At 45.3% G+C, this 17,455-nt stretch overlaps 1 protein-coding gene across 4 annotated transcripts in view; it reads left to right on the top strand.

Annotated features, from left to right (window-relative positions):
• The first annotated feature begins 13,564 nt into the window (after positions 1 to 13,564).
• Positions 13,565 to 17,455, top strand: part of KAT2B (lysine acetyltransferase 2B) — a 103,702-nt gene continuing 99,811 nt past the window's right edge. For all 4 annotated transcript variants that reach the window (XR_006818046.1, XM_046002739.1, XM_046002740.1 and 1 more), the window contains exon 1: positions 13,565 to 13,905. Coding sequence is in view for 3 of the 4 variants with exons in the window: in XM_046002739.1 (XP_045858695.1) it covers positions 13,603 to 13,905 (303 nt within the window). In the remaining variant the exon portion in view is untranslated. The remainder of the gene's footprint in view (positions 13,906 to 17,455) is intronic.

Genomic DNA, 17,455 nt, shown 5'->3' on the forward strand with positions numbered 1-17,455 from the left:
TTTAACCCACTGAGCCACCCAGGTGCTCCTAAACAGACACTATTAACCCATGATACAGGCAAAGACACTAGGCTCAGGAAGATGAGTCAACTTGCTTAGAGTAAGTGACAGTGTTGACAATCAAGCTCACGCGTGTTGACCAGCAAATTCCGTGACTTTTCTATCACACCAGGGAGAGGACAGAGGTAAAGTCAATTCACTTTGGAAGAAGCAGTGATTCATGGTCGCTTCAGGAAGTTGGATTCTGGTTTGAAACTTTCGAAGTTCAAATACATTCACAAGACTTTTGTCTGACTCACTCTTCTTGCCTTTTTCCCACTGGAGTCAATTCTGCAGTTTGTCATTCTCCCAGCTGAAGGTCCATCAGCCGCATGTGGCTAGAACGGACTAGAAAATACAGAAAGCCAAGATCTCTAGGGGGCTGCCCTGGTTCAGCTTAAACTGTCAAATTTAAGTTTCCTATATGTTCCACAACTGTGCTTGTACAAGTTGGGGCAGCAGGCACCAGCCTGTGCGGAAGAGTTACCGTTAGTAGTCTTTTAGGAGCTATCTCTTTGGATATCACAGAGATCCTGGTACAGCTCATTACTGTTTGAGGGTTTCTGGGCTTGCTGCAGAGAAAATGGAGTGGGTGGTTGGCTTAAGTTTTTATAAATACCCCAGTATTTATTTAATGGTAGAAACACACAGAGAGAGCACACAGAGCATTGGAGGAAAGAACACAGCTTAGCTCCATTCATCCTCTGGGCCCAGGACCAAGCACTTCCGGTCTGTTCTGAGGATCTCCCTTTGGAGCCAGCTGCAGCCCTGTGTCTGGGGAAGTCACCTGCCTGGCTGGCTGCTGGAGGAGGAAGGAAGGAAGGAACAGGGAACAATGAAGCCCTTGTTAAAAGCCAAGTTTTTGTTGTTGTTGTTTGGTTTTGTTTTTTAAGTTTATTTTCTAATCATGTTACTCCTCAGCTGAAAACCTTTCAGTAGCTTGTCACTGCTTCAAGGATAAAGGTCAAAAACCCTGATACAGCAGGCGGGGCTCTCAAGAGCCTGCTCTTCAGCCTTATCTCTCCCCACTTTCCTTTTCTTGAAAGTTCCTCAAACATGTCCACTCTCTGCCCACCTCAAGCCTATACCTGCTATTCCCTCCACCTGGAATGCTTTTCCCTCCACTGTCACTCATTCTAGCTCATTCTTCATTTCTCAGCTAAAACATTACTTCTACGAGGAGCATGTCAACATCATCAGAAGGATGTTTCCAGAGGCCTCAAATCAAGTCTCCATCCGGGGCGCCAGGGTGGCTCACTTGGTTAAGCGTCTGCCTTTGGCTCAGGTTGTGATCCCAGGGTCCTGGGATTGAGCCCCACATTGGGCTCACTGCCAAGCAGGAGCCTGCTTCCCCCTCTTTTTCTGCTGCTCCCTCTGCTTGTGCTCTCTAGTTCTGACAAATAAATAAATCTTTAAAAAAAAAAAAATCAATCCTCCATCCTGTCAAACACATTTTCAACTCCTTATACTTTATTAGAGTTTCTAATGGTGTCTCTGTGTGATTAATTAATGTCTGTCTCTCCATTTCTGCCTTGCTTGGCATTTTAACCCCAGAGCCAATGCATAGACTTATAGTCGCTATGTCTGCCATGTAAGGAGAGTTCCACAAGTATTTGTTAAATAAATGAACAAATAAGTGTTTGAGCACTTAAATATTCAGTTTTTAAATAAAGGGAGTAAAAAAGATCCTGATTATTTTCCCTCTTTCTCAATTCTTAGCTGTGCCTTAGTTTGAAGATACAGAAGTTGGCCAATGACAGGACTAAGAAAAAGGAGAATGTAGTATCAGAAGCTCTTGGACTCTGCTGCTGAGAACTTGGCACCAAGCAGTCTTACCCTTTATGCCTGTTGTCCAATATGGTAGCCACTAGCCATGCATCCTGTTTAAATTCAAACTAATAAAGGGGCACCTGGCTCGCTCAGTTGGTAAAGCACGGGTCTCTTAATCTCAGGGTCAAGAGTTCAAGCCCTACACTGGATGTGGAGCCTCTTAAAAAAAAGAAATATACTAAACTAGTTAATACTAAATACACTTAAAAATTTTCAAATTAAACATTCATCTCTCTCACCAGGTACATTTTACATGTCAGTAAACATGTAGCTTTACATAGTCAGTAGCTACCATATTGGACTGTGCCAGTGAAGAACATTTCCATTATCACGGAAAGTTCTACTAAACAGAGCACAGCATTCTCAGCAGGTCGAAAGAAGAAAGCTTACTCTCCTTTCTGCTTTCAGATCAGGAGGTGAGGGAGAAGCCCTGCAGCCGTTAAGATTATTGTCTTGATTAAGTGTCATTTCTAGGAGCTTCAACTAAAGGGTCTTCAACTCTAAGCGGGATCCCTAAGTGCTCTCCATTAAGGTTGTTACGAAGATTAAGTGAGAACACGTGTTCGGGCCTTTAGTTCTCAATCAACGGTAGCTGTGCTTGTTACGTCAAAAGTTAACATTGTTAAGAACAGGAGACACTCTGGTGCTGATTGTACAGCTTCTTTATGGCCCAAGTTCTTCATCCCTACAATGGGGATAGTATCTTGAATATTCTGGTAAGGATTAGTTAGGATGTTTTCCACAAAAAGCTTAGCACAGTGTCTCGGATACAGTAAGTACCCCAAACTGTTAGCTGTTCTTGTTTTATTATTGTCAAGTGCTAGAGCAAATTTTAATTTCTCATGAATTGCCTCAAAAATTGGATTCCAGCTATTAAAACATTCCAGGTGTGGGGGCACCTGGGTGGCTCAGTTGGTTAAGCAGCCAACTCTTGACTGCAGTCAGGTCATGATCTCAGGGTCCTAGCATCTAGTCCCGAGGCTGGTCGGACTCCTCGCTCAGCAAGGAGTCTGCTTGAGATTCTCCCCCTCTGCATCCCTCCCCTCACTCACTCTCTCTCAAATAAATAGATAAATCCTAAAAAATAAATAAATAAAACATTCCAGGTATGTTTCTGATGTGGCCAGTAGTTAACTTCCTTAAATTTACATTTTGTTTTGACGAGGGCCAGCAGCCCAATCTGTAAATCAAAATGCTGGTAAAAGTCAGTTAAATTCCCTGTTGTTGTTTCCACATTTCCAAGATGCCCCCGACTTCTCACTGGGCCAAGAGGTGCCTGACATAGTCATATGTCAGAATTCTACTGAAAGTATTGTTCATCTTAAATGATTGAACTTTTATCTAATTTTTCTATTTGGCTACAGCTAGATTCCTCTAATGTATCCCATCAGTTCTGCTGTTTTCTCCCAAATTCTAGACTTGTTTCCATAAGGCAACCAAATTTCTAACAGGATGTTTATGTTTGTATTCAGAGGAGAAAAGGGAAGAAAAGAGAGAGGGAAAAGATTTTTAATCTGATGTCAAGTTAAAAGCAAGAGAAGGAAGATGAGGTGATAGAGGGCGTCCCTAACAATTTGCCAAACTAATTATTTTTATTTTTCATGGACCTCCTTTTTTCTTCTTTTTAATTTAATTTTATTTTTTAAAGATTTATTTATTTATTGTAGAGAGGGCATGTGTTGTGGGGAGAGGGAGAAGAAGAGGGAGAGTGAGAGTAGTCCTCAAGCAGACTCCCCCCTGAGCATAAAGCCTGATATAGGGCTTGATCTCAGGACCTTGAGATCATGACTTGAGCTGAAATCAAGTGCGTCGGCTGCTTAACTGAGCAACTGAGGCGTCCCTCTTCTTTTTAACTTTTTCATTCAAAGTAATACAGGTACATAGTCAAAATGTAATTGCATTTTGTAAAGTGTACATATTTTGAATGTATTTTCTTCCAAAAATGTGAATGACAGTAAATGTAAAAAAAGAAATTAAAATAATTTTTCACATTTTAAAAAAGGCTTTCTTCTAAAATAGTCAAAATGACCTATCAAACTAAAAGGCAAAATCAAGTTACAGTCAATCTCTATCAAATTTCTAGTCAAAAGTATTAAAATAAGTTGCTTGTTTTATTAGCTTTTTGGAAAGTTCCGTTAAGTCTTAAATAATTTTATAAAACTGTTCAGTGTTTGCATTTAATGTCCACCTATTTGTCAATGGAAAAAAACTGTCATGCTTCCCATATGTAATGTTTAGATCTATATACATACACATTTAAGGGTAAAAAATTGTCTAATAGTACAAAATGTTCCACAGACACTGCAACGTTAGTGAGCACTTGCGCTAACTTATGAAGATCTGCAGAAGCATGAATTGGAGCCCCAGGAGAAGCAAGACAATGGCTGCTTGGTTCTCTGGGAATCAATGCTCTGTAGGCAAGAATCTTTTACATTCATGCTAAGAAGAAGGATTTGACCAGTTAAGCTGTCTTTTCTCTTACCTAAGCATCCCTGCCATTCTGATCCTCCCTGCACTTCCAAACAACGCTCTCTCATACTCAAAACTTCTCAATATTCTGATCCAGGTGCCTTCTGTTCTGAGGATCTAAGACAAGGAAGGCAAGGAAGTGTGTCTCCTTAGAGCATAATACGGTTTGGTAAAAAGAAGAATGTCTAGGTTTATAGGATTGTCCTGTCTAGAGCTCATTCCAAGTGACAAGTGACAGAGATTCCCCTCTGCCACTCTGCTTTTGAGTGTTTATGACATGAGAGATGCTATAAACTATGGGTCTCAGAGTAGGCCTCTTGCCTAAGGCCAAGGGCAATGCTGCTTTAAAAACTAGAGAACATGCGATCTTTAATGGGGTGCCAGACTGTTCTTCAGAAGCACTACAGTGAAGTTGCTATAATGATGGACCTATAAGGTCATGCTGTAAGGCACTGCTGCTCCAAACATTCAACAGTGAATGCTGCCCACTGCCTCACACTATACTCAGCAACTGATTGAGATGCAACAGTACTTAACTGTGAAAGATAAGAAAAATAAAACTTGGGTTCAGTTGGTTAAGTGGCTGCCTTCAGCTCAGGTCGTGACCCCAGAGTCCTGGTTTCGAGTCCCACGTTGCTCAGGGGGGAGACTGCGTCTCCCTCTGCTTGCTCCTCCCTCTGCTTGGGCTCTCTCTCTCTCTCTCTAAGACTCAAAGAACACTTGGAAGAATATCCTCATGAACTGGGTTAGGCAAAGAGTTTTTACGTGGAACACAAAAGAAGAAAATACTAATAAATCAGACCCATATAAGTCTCTCTTTATCAAGGATAGTATTAAGAGAGTGAGAGATCAGGCTCGTGGGTGGCTCAGTGGTTCAAGCCTCTGCCTTCGGCTTGGGTCATGATCGGTCCTGGGATCGAGCCCCGCATCGCATCGGGCTCTCTGCTCAGCAGGGAGCCTGCTTCCCCCTCTCTCTGCCTGCCTCTCTGTCTACTTGTGATGTCTGTCTGTCTGTCAAATAAATAAATAAAATCTTAAAAAAAAGAGAGAGAGAGAGAGATCAAGCCTCAGACTAAAAGATATTTGCAACATAAATATCCACCAAAGGCTTCAAATCAGAAATATACATTAAAAATCTACTAAATCATAAAAAAGACAAACTAATTTTTAAGTGGGTAAAACACTGGCATTTATTTCACAAAAGAGGAAATCCAAAATGTCAATAAGCAAAGGAAAATGTGCTCAACATTATTATGCATGTTGAAAATGCTAATTAAAGCCACAAGGACTGAAACAAATAATAATTTTATGTTAATCATAAAAATAAAAAAAACACAAGATACCATTCTACAGCCACCAAAATAGTGAAAATGAAAGAGACTGATGAGGGGCACCTGGGTGGCCCAGTGGTTGAGCGTCTGCCTTCGGCTGGGATCATGATCCCAGGGTCCCGGGACGGAGACCCATGTCAGACTCCCTGCTCAGCAGGGAGCCTGCTTCTTCCTCTCCTACTCTTCCTGCCTGTGTTCCCTCTCTATGTCTGTCTCTGTCAAATAAATAAAAATCTAAAAGAAAAAATAAATAAAGAGAGCCTGATGATACTGAAGTTTGATGAGTATGCGCAGCACTGTCATTTGCATACACTACAGGGAGCATAAACTGATACAGCCACTTCGGAAAACTGGCAACATCTATTAAAGCTGAATGTACACTTTCCCTATGATCCAGAAACCATACTCCTAGGTATAAGAGAAATGAGTGTATATGAGCACAAAAAAGCATGGTAAGAATATATAAGGGCACCTGGGTGGCTCAGCAGGTTGAAGATCTGACTCGGTTTCAGCTCAGGTCATGATCTCAAGGTTGTGGGATTGAGACCCATGCTGGGCTCTCCGCTCAGTGCAGAGTCTGCTTCAGATTCTTTCTCCCTCTCCCTCTGCCCCTCCCCTGCTCTCATGCTCCTCTCTCTCTCTAAAATGAATAAAATCTCTAAAAAAAAAAAAAAAACCAAAAGAATATTCATAGCAACTTTATTCATAGTAGTAAAGAATTGGAAATGTTTATCAATAGGAGAAAGGATAAGCTATAGTATATTCAAATAATGGAATACTATGCAACAGTAAAAAGAACTGACATATGATTACATGGAACAACATGATGATGTCATAAATATAACTGTATTCAAAAAGGAGCCTTACAACCAGAGTCCATGCTATATGATTATAGTTATATGAAGTTCAAGAATAGGCAAGACTAATCTATGATGATAAAGCCAGAATAATGACTGCCTTAAGGTACTGACTAGAAAGGGGCAAAAGAGAGAATTTTCGGGTGTTGGGAGTGTTCCGTATCTCAATTTGGACGGTGAGTGGCCAAGTATATGCATATAAAAAAATCCGCTGAGTGGGACCATTGCAATTAATACACTAAATAGATGTTATATCTTAGGGGTGCCTAGGTGGCTCAGTCGTTGGGCATCTGCCTTCAGCTCGGGTTATGATCCCAGGGTCCTGGGATGGAGCCACGCATTGGGCTCCCTGCTTGGTGGGAGGCCTGCTTCTCCCTCTCTCACTCCCCCTGCTTGTGTTCCTGCTCTCACTATTTCTCTCTGTCAAATAAATAAATAAATAAAATCTTAAAAAAAAAAGATTTTTTTTTAAAGTCTACTAAAAAAAAATAGAATAAATATCCCAGCAACTCTTTTCACCAACTGGAAAAAATCTGAAGAGGCTTTTTGGTTTTATTTTTAAAAAGCCCATTACCACACTAACTTAGGTCTTTCACAAGGTGAAGGGGTGGAATGTGAACTTTCTGAAAGTGAGGGGATAACTATCAGATATGGAAAATTGTTATAGAAAATTTAGATCATACCAAAGTTTGGTTCTTTGAAAATTTGATTTTTTTTTTTTTAATAGCCTCAAACATAGGGCTCAAACTCACAAACCTGAGATCGAGAGTTAGATGCTCTACTGACTGAGTCAGTTTGGTATGCCCGAAATTTGATTTTTTTAAATATAATTTTCAAGTTATTCAAAGAGATAGATACTCACATATTGCCCTAAAAAAGCAGTCAGCCACTGAGCCTGAATTCAGAAGGAAGACGTTTTCATTTCTTTTATTTACTTTGTACCTTTGTTGTAAATGGTAGAAAGGCTGAAAAACATATGTGTTAAAATTTAAGACAAAAACAATGACAATGGGGAAAGACCTCTATTTCTAAGGGCAATGCTTGGCCAAACACATTTAGGCCTATTCACATTAAATATGGAAAGTTGTTATTAGGAATAATTAAAAATAAAAATGAGTAAGTTGGTACTAATGGTATTTGGGGCATGGCTAAGACTCATTGTAGAAATGAGGATTTGATTGCATAAATGCTTGAAAACTGGGCAAAAATAATTTATGTCTCAGAATCCTAGGAATCATTTTATAATTGTTTTCCAGTAATGTTTCCTTAGAAGGAAAAATTTTATTTTGGAGATTACTAGAACAAACGTCTGCTAATTACAGCCCCTCTTTCCAGGGGGACATTGCCCCAAGGTGTCCCTCACATGACTTTATTTTACAGTCATCATCAAGCTGTTATCTCTAAAACAGGTGGCTGTGTCGGAAAGGATGCCAGTCACTGGCCTCACTCTGGGCCGTAGGTGCTCAGATAGCACCTGACCAGGACTCAGTCCGTGGAGGCTAGGCCCTCCACGGGGACAGTTTCAATCTCCCTGTGCCTTCACGCTTGCTGGTGCTTTACAGAAGCCGTGTTGGCTTGGTAGGAAAGAATATGGCAAAAAGGTCCTGGGGGTTGCAGTAATAATAGATGGTCACAAAATTTGCCTTTCTTGGGTGAGAAGTTATGTCTGAGCAAGTCACACTAGATGCGCGGACACCAGCGGTGCTGCCTGGGGCAGGGCGTCAGGCAGTTTAGCCAATGGGGAAGCCCCGTGGCCAGTGGCAGGAAAAGAGCTTCCTGAGCTGGGGTGCCTGTGCCAATCTCTGGGGAGAAGGGTTTAGGAGAGGTTGGGCTTTGCCAATCACATAGTGGAATTGAGACTGTATTTTATTTTTTTTTAAAGATTTTATTTATTTATTTGTCACAGGGCAAGAGAGAGAGAGAGAGAGAACAAGCAGGGGGACCTGCAGACAGAGAAAGAAGCAGGCTCCACGCTGAGCAGGGAGCCCCAGGCGGGACTCAATCCCAGGACGCCGGGATCCTGAGCAGAAGGCGATGCTTACCGACTGAGCCACCCAGGTATCCCCAAGACTGTATTTTTAAAAGTGCAAAGCCATTAAAGGGTTTCAGGCAGGGAATTGTGGGTTTGTACTTAACAGTTTTAAAACTCCGTCCTTTGAAGAGGGGATTGTGATAGAGCCAGGGTAAAGCGGAGAGACCAGTTAGGAAGTTGTTATTAGTAGTCTGGGCAAGAGATGATAGCGTGAAGAGAAATATGAATAGATGGAACATAGAGTTTATAGGTAGAAATGACTATCAGTCTTACTAAGAACTTTGAGTGAGGAACTAGGGATTAAAAAAAATCAGTTTTATTTATTTATTTTTTAAAGATTTTATTTATTTTAGAGTGAGAGATTGAGAAAGAGCTCGAGCAGGGGGGTGGGGCAGAAGGAGAGGGAGAAGCAGGCTCCCCGGGGAGCAGGGAGCCTGATGCGGGACTCCATCCCAGGACACTGGACTCATGACCTGAGCCAAAGGCAGACACTTAACCGACTGAGCCACCCAGGCATCCCAAGAAAAATCAGTTTCATTTTCAAGGGTGCCCAGTGAAAGATAAATACATTAAGAGTTTGCCATGTATCTTTCTGACTCTTGCTCTTGCTTTTACATTTTTACGTGTCCTTATTGAACATATACAAAACTGGGCTTACCTGTCATTGTGCCTGTTTTTAATATGAGTGGTATTATACCGTACAAGGTTCATTCAACAATACTTCTTGGAGATCTAGCTATGTTATTATATTTGTATAAAGGTCATTCTTTTAACAGGAGCATAATAATATTCTATAGTATTAATATGCCAGACGTAAACTCCAGTGGCCAAACTGCCCCCTACAATTCCTACTCCCCAAGCCCTTCATTTTCTAATTGGGCTTCCTTACCTAACTAAATCGTATTAACTTCAATAAGGAGGTAAACTGAGGCAAGCTCAAATTACCAGAAATTGAATTTTTGGGGAATAGCAAAAAAATTGCCATTCAGGAAACATATGCTGTAGCAAGCTATAGGTGAATCCATTGAGGGCTTGGGGTGGGCAGTATTTATGGGCAAGAAGGAAGTGCAGCCAGAGTCCAAGCAGCTTGAAGATGGAAAGTTCATCGGCTTGAAGATGGGAAGAGATTCTCAGTGCATGTTCATTGGTCCGGAGATAAGTCTTTGTCTTTTATAAATCAGGCATTTACAGGAAATCATCCTCGGTTCTTAAGTTCTGCTCTTTTGAGATGCGTGTGTGAGATTCTCCACTGCATATCTTCTAGTTCCATTTTATTTTACTTATTTATTTTATTAAGTAAAGTGTATCCCTAATGTGGGCCTCAAACTCACAACCTGGAGATCAAGTCTCATGCTCTACCAATTGAGCCTGCCAGGCGCCCCCTTCTGGTTCCATTTTAGATTGAAAGCTTTTCACAGTGCTAAATACTTTATAAACCAAAACATTGCCTTTTATTTTCTTGGTACTCACTTTGTAAAAGGGCCCTGCACACAGGAACTTACCGAATGCTCACAACAGCCTGATGACGAAGAGGCAACAAGCCTCCTGAATCCTTTGCCCTTGAAATGTCCCTTTCTGCTGTTCTTAACACAATTTGAATAGGCCTTGAAACTGTGGGCCTGCAGCCTAAGGCAGTATGTCATCTGGGTGCTCTGAGCAGGGAAATAATGAAAAATAATATTCAGTTGATGTCACAAGCCATTCACCATTCAGACAGTGATGGTTTTCAGGGTGGACTGAAATGAGTTTGTTTTCTTCTGCTTTGAAACATCCTGGAACAGTTGTCTGCCTCCTGAATTCTGAGGCCGGCTGCGCAGGGGGAAGGTGATGGGTGAGTTAATACTGAAGCTAGGGTTTTCCCCCAACATTTTATTATGGAAAATTTCAAACAAACAGAAAAGTTGAAAGAATTGCCCAGTGAACGCTCTTACACTCACTACCTACATACAATTATTATTTTACGGATTACTTTATCACCTAATCCGTTTGCCTATTTGTCTATTCACAGATGCCTTTTTTTTTAATTTAAAAAAATATTTTCAATTTTTTTTTTAAGATTTTGTTTATTTATTTGACAGAGAGACAGATCACAAGTAGGCAGAGAGGCAGGCAGTGAGAGAGAGGGAAGCAGGCTCCCTGCTGAGCAGAGAGCCCGATGCTGGACTCAATCCCAGGACCCTGGGATCATGACCTGAGCCGAAGGCAGAGGCTTTAACTCACTGAGCCACCCAGGCGCCCCTATTTTCAATTTTTTAAAAGATTTTTATTTATTTATTTGGGAGAGAGAGAATGAGAGAGAGAGAGCACGTGAGCGTGAGCAGGGGGAGGGAGAGGAGGAGGGGCAGAATGAGAGGGAGAAGCAGACTCCCTGACTCCCTGCTGAGCAGGGAGCCCTATGTGGGGCTCCATCCCAAGACCCCCCAGGATCATGACCTGAGCCAAAGTCAGATGCTTAACAGACAGAGCCACCCAGGTGCCCCTAATTTTTTTTTTTTTTAAGAGAGAGTGGGGGGGGGCAAGGGGAGAGAGAGAATTTTTTTAAAGACTTATTTATTTATTTTAGAAAGAGCACATGCAGGGGAGGGGCAGGGGGAGAGGAAAGAATCCCCAAGCTGAGTGCACAGCTGGTTGCAGGGCTGAATCCCACCACCTGAGATCATGACCTGAGCCCAAATCAAGAGTCAGCGGGCTTAACTGACTGAACCACCCAGCTGCCCCAATTTACATTTTTTTTTTTCAAAGATTTTATTTATTTATTTGACAGAGAGAGAGATCACAAGTAGTCAGAGAAGCAGGCAGAGAGAGAGGGGGAAGCAGGCTCCCCGCTGAGCAGAGAGTCCGATGCGGGGCTCGATCCCAGGACTCTGAGATCATGACCTGAGCTGAAGGCAGAGGCCCAACCCACTGAGCCACCCAGGCGCCCCCCCAATTTACATTTTTGATGCATCTCAAAGCAAGTTGCAGATACCATGATAGTGCACTATACCCCTAAACTTTCAGCATGAACACCATGAACTGGAGTTTACTAACTTTCAAAAAAATATTTGAGGGAAATTCATATCCAATAAAATGTGCAGATCTCAAGCAGGCCATCCCACCAGTTTGACAAACACCTACATGTGGAACCCAACCCCCTATCAATAGCTGCTACCATCATGATGTTAGACATTGATCAGGGGATCACAGCCTTTAAGATTACCATCCTGGTGTGGTGAGAATGGCTAATAATCTGTAAAACCTCAGTAGAGAGAGAGAGAGAAGTCCTAAATGAAGCATACCAATCTCGCAGGGGACTGTCCTGATGGAACCTGACCAGAGTCTGGACTTCAGGCTGGACTCAACTTGGGGGAGGCTATTTCATTTTGTAGCTGTCTAATGTTGCTGTTTAGATACACAAACTTTTTATTTTTCATTTTAACACATCACTCTGCATTCAAAAGAACACAGAATCTGGGGAAAAAAAAGAGAGAGAGAGAGAAAATTAACTGGAAAAATGGGACTGCAAGGGGCATGTTTCCAGGGAAAAGCACATTCCTTAAGGCATCTCTGGCTAAGAGCTACATGGCATGCAAAGAATTTGATAATACGCACATTATGACCCATATCACACAAAAATTATGACTCATATTACGAAAGCACAGCACTTGTGAAGGGTCCTGAGAAATAGCGCTGGGCTTTTAAAAACTGTTTTAGAAAGGCCGACCAGGAGTGCACAACTTTCAAAAAAAAAAACAAAACTGGAATGTGCACTCCACCTTACTAAACACCACCCCCCTCATTGTCGTCAACAATGAAAACGACAGTTTTCAACAATAGTTGAAAACGCTGAGTCGAGTTTTTTGTTTTTGTTTTTTAAAGTGTGAAGCCCAAATCAACACTCATTCTTTTGGATGCTGCTTAAATTTTTCATGGGTAATACGAATACTAGCGATATCAATTTTGAAAACTATGGAACATTATACAAACGAAAAAAGCAAGGTTATAATCCCACCATGCAGAGATGAGCCTTATTAACAAACTTTTTGTATTCAAACTTTTCCCACTGCGAATAGTTTCCGTTTTGATAGTTCTTTTAGAGAACCATTCTTTTTAACAACCAGTGCTTTTAAACAAAAATTACAGAAAATATTAACAGTCTCTTTTTTTCCTCTAGCAGATGGGATCCAGAAATTGTTGTAGGAAGAGAGCGTTCTTAATTAAAAAAAAAAGTTGCACAGAAAAGTATTTAAAAAGAGAAATAGAAAACATTACGCCTTTATTTTGGTGAATTAGCAACAAAGAAAAGGATTAGCTTGAACGGGTTCTTTTCAAAAATATTTTTTTTCCTCTGGCTCCCGCTAGGGTGGAGGAAGTTGTCTCAGTTCGGAGAGGGTGGAAGAGAGTGGAAGAACAAATAACTGGGAGGCTCTGTCTCTTTCGGGAGAGCGGGGGTCGGCTGCGGGCGGGGTGGGGGGCGGGCTGCAGAGATGGAGGCGGCCAGCAGGTGCCTGGGCTCCAGCCCCCTACCCCCACCCTCACCCCCTCCCTCATCCTCACCCAGAGCTTGGCCTCGCCCCCTGGCGGGCGAGCGCTAGGTGCCGAGGCGCGGGGGTGGGGGGCACAAACCCCGCGGGCAGCGGGAAGGAGGCCGAGGGGGGCCGCCCGGGCCCGACACACGCCGAGAGGTCGGCACCCCCTGGCACCCCTAGTCCCCAGCCCCAGGAATATGTCCGCGGCCCGGGCGCGGAGTAGAGCCCCGGGGAGGAGAACCGGGGGAGGGCGTGTGCAGTGGCGGCGGCGGCAGCGGAGCCGCTAGTCCCCTCCCTCCTGGGGGAGCAGCTGCCGCCGCCGCCACCATCAGCGCGCGGGCCGCGGCCGGAGCGAGCCCGGCGAGCGGCGCGCGCGGGGGAGGGCGGGGGCGGGGAGGGGGGTGGGCGAAGGGGGCGGGAGGGCGTGGGGGGAGGGTCTCGCTCTCCCGGCGACCAGAGCCCGAGAGGGAGACCCTGGCGGCGGCGGCGGCGGCGGCGCCTGACACTCGGCGCCTCCTGCCGTGCTCCGGGGCGGCATGTCCGAGGCTGGCGGGGCCGGGCCGGGCGGCGGCGGGGCAGGGGCCGGGGCAGGGGCCGGGCTCGGGGCGCTGCCCCCGCAGCCCCCCGTGCCGCCGCCCGCGCCGCCGCAGGGCTCCCCGTGCGCCGCCGCCGCCGGGGGCTCGGGCGCCTGCGGACCGGCGACGGCAGTGGCGGCGGCGGGCACGGCCGAGGGACCAGGAGGCGGCGGCTCGGCCCGGATCGCGGTGAAGAAGGCGCAACTGCGCTCGGCTCCGCGGGCCAAGAAACTGGAGAAACTCGGAGTGTACTCCGCCTGCAAGGTACTCGCTCGCCGCTCCCGGGCCGCCCAGGGGGGCTAGGGCCCTGCCTGCGGGACCCCCGCCCCCTCCCCCTCCAGCCCCCGTCCCCGCCTCCCTCCTCCCGCCTGGGGCCGCTGCACCGCGGAAGTGCTGCTGTCGCCCGCGCCCAATTAGCTGCTTCTCGGACCAGAGTCCTGTTGGGTTGGACGGAGGGGATCGCCGAGATCCGGAGCCTTTCATTCTTGCCCCTCTGCGTCTGCGCTCCTAGGCTGCCCTGGGGCTTTGTTGCTCTGTAGGAGCTCGCCAGAGGCACCTTTCAGAGAGTGGAGCAGCGCTAAGTGGAGAGCGCCCCAGGGCCAAGGAAACCTCTTTGGGGGTATCTGAGCGCCCCCTCTTTCCCCGTCCTCTCCGCGTGTCCCCATTGGGAGGAGCTGAGTGGAAAGAGTGAGAGTGAAATAGGCTTCAGGACTGCCAGCGCTTTGGGAGCTCGAAGGGGCGCGGGGGAGGGAACATGGGCACAGCCCGAGGCGAGGGTCCGGGAGCTCCCGGCTCCCTGGGCTGAGGGCGGAGGCGCTGCTGTGCACGGTGACAGCCCGGTCATTATTGTATTATTACTTGTTTAGTTAAAACGCTGTCCCAGCTGCTCGAGGTGTAAACAGGATTTGGCAAGGTGACAGCCCAGCGCGGCGGGCCCTACTGCTCAGTTTGAGGACACGCGTTTCTTGCCATCCCCTTTGCGTCCCAGCTCTCGGCCCCCCGTAGCTCCTCAGCTGCAGATCCAGATGTGGGCGCCTTGCCCCCAGGGTGAGAGGATTGCCCGAGGCCGCGGGGCAAGCTGGCCCTGCGCTGTCAGCAGCGGCTTTGTTTTGACAGGGTGACAGCTGAGGGGGGCGGGGACTTGGCCTTGTCAGCTCCTGCGGCCTGTGGCTGAGGCGGGGAAGAGACACTCACTCATACACCTCCCATGTATATCTCCGGCCTTCTGCAAACAGGGTCAAGTTCCCAGATTCCAGATTCCCACAACCAAGCTCCAGGGGCCACTTCTCAATTTTAATGTAAAGATTATTAATCCTGCTGGAACCTCTTTTCCCAGTGAAGCTGTTTTTAGTATTTACTGGAGCCTCTCAACCTCAGGAGAAGTCTGTGCTTACCCTTTTTCCCACACCATTCACATCCTCACCTATATGTTGAATGCCTACCGTGTACTTAACGCTATATGGGTTTAATAAATATTTGTTGGACAAATGTAGGATCTAGCTCTAATGCTTTTCATACTTTAGGTGCATAAGAATCACCTGGGGAGCTGTTAAAACTCTAATTCTGAATCTATAGGCCTGGGTGGGGGGCCGGCGAGATTCTGCATTTCTAATGAACTCTCAGCTGATGTGATGCTGGTCCAGTGACCACACTTCAAGGAGCAAGTCCTAATCAGACCCAGGCAATATATTATAATCCCTTTCGAATTCGGTCAAGAAAGCAAACTGCCCTCTGAGAGCAGTACATGGTTGGTATTTATGGAGGACTGCGAAAAAGATAGAGGGGAGTATACTTCTAAGAAGGGTGACGGGCCAAGAGGTGGTTATAAAGGACATTAAGATTAATGGCAAGACCTGGAGTGTAGTGTAGTGGGCAGAAGGGAGAACTGTGCCCACAAAATGAAAATAAGCTCAGTTCCTTGGTGGACCTGACGTTCTGCAGCCGGAATGGTCTCACATAGGAACTGTCAGTTCAACTTTTCTGTCCTGGCTTTTTATTTGGGTCCCCATGATGAACACTTTCTTTCCCAGCTGGCAGCTGTTGTGTTAATACCTGAAAACTTCCCTGAAGTTTTGGTTCCCCAAACCATGAGCCTATATTATGTGTTCTGCATTGGTATTTTTGATCCTTTCAGATTTCCGAGAGTGAGATATTAGGCCCTTTTCTTGTGACTTGAGGGGTCCTGTTCACATTCACAACCAAACTTTTAGGAAGGGAAAACTTCTCATCAAAGGCCTCTTTTTCTGGTCCTCGGAGACTCTGGAGGTGTCTGTTTTCATTTGCTCATTCATTCACTAAATATTTAGAGGAGTCCCAACTAGGTGCCAGGCATTGTGCTAGATGCTAGGACTATGACCCCCTGAATGTGTCTTTCTGGAGCTACTGAGTGTATGTGTATGTGTGTGTGCACATGGGCATGCGTGGGCCTGGGGAGGTGGGCAGTGAACCATTTACAATGATGTGGAAAAAAACCTGCTTTCTCAAGGTGGTGTTAGAACTCAGAGGAGAGCAGTTCTTGGGCTGGAGCATGGGTGGGGTAGGAATGGCTTCCTGGAGGAAGTGTCAGTGGGTGCTAAGGACTCTTGGCAGCACAGGGTGGGGTGACACGAAGCTTCTTGAAGTGGAGAAACTGAAAGCACTTGTGAAAGCTTGGAGCTGGGCCAGCAGGAGCTAACACCGCCTTGGCAGAGGCCACCAGGTTGGGGGGCAATGTGTGTGGCCAAGAAGGCATTGCGGAATCCAGGAATTTTAACCTGGGGAGTGACATTCTCTCTGATTTGCCTTTCCCCCCCCCCCTTCTTTTTCTTTATTAAACTGCTTAGTTGGGTGTGAGAGAGCAGATCTGTGGTTCTTTTCTCAGCTTGTCTCTATCCTTCACCTAAGAAAGCCCCCCGAAGGACAGATTCCTCTGCCTTTTGTCACTGATGGGCCCCTTGGCAAATTGGGGGGGATTAGAGAGGTGAGAGAATGAGGAGGGACCTGGAAAGAGATGAGTAGTTCACTGGGGGCTATTAAAAGAAAAACAGGTCCCAGACCTGATAAAAGATCTGGCCTGTAAACTTCACAAATGAAACAGAAGGAGGAGGGAGCTAGTTCACAGCTCTGGTGGTATGCCACACCCTGGAGAGGGGAAAAAAGAAAGAAAGAAAGAAACAAACAAACTTGCTTTGCAGGATCCAGGGTAGAGTTCTTTGAACTATGTTCTGGCAAAGGTTGCTTCAGAGAGTCCCTTTGGTTCTGTGTGACCCAGTCAGAGTAATCATTAAAAATGTAGATCTAACCATGTTATACCTCTGCTTGGGACCCTTCATTTCCCTTTGCTGTGGTCCACGGTGCCCTGTATTGCCTGACCACTATTATGTCTGGCTCCTTTTCAGGCTTCATGAGCATGGTACCCTTCTACCTCAGGGCCTTTGCACATACTGTTTACTGGGATTGAAAGCTTTTCTTGACTCACTTTCAAATTAACTCCCAACTCTTCCTGCACATGTAACATTCCTTGCATTTCCTTTACCTGACTGACTGGCCAGCCCTCCCGCTGTAAATTGTTTGGAACCCCCTTGTGCTTATTTTTCCTTCCTAGTGCTTTTATCACAATTTTTTAGTGTGTGATTATTTGGTATGTGTTTGTCTCTGAATGGATTCTAAGTGTTGTGGTTCTTAACTGGGTGAATGAACTAGAAAAGAGGAAACTGAGGAAATGATTAGTTCTTAAGGAGAGTAGTAGTGAAATTTTAGCCTGACTACTTCTTGACAATTGTGTAGAGGGAATTCTTTAACATTGTACATTTCTAGGTATCTCACAGGGGTCCAC

Source organism: Meles meles, chromosome 4 (assembly GCF_922984935.1).
Source record: "Meles meles chromosome 4, mMelMel3.1 paternal haplotype, whole genome shotgun sequence".
Taxonomy (NCBI): domain Eukaryota; kingdom Metazoa; phylum Chordata; class Mammalia; order Carnivora; family Mustelidae; genus Meles; species Meles meles.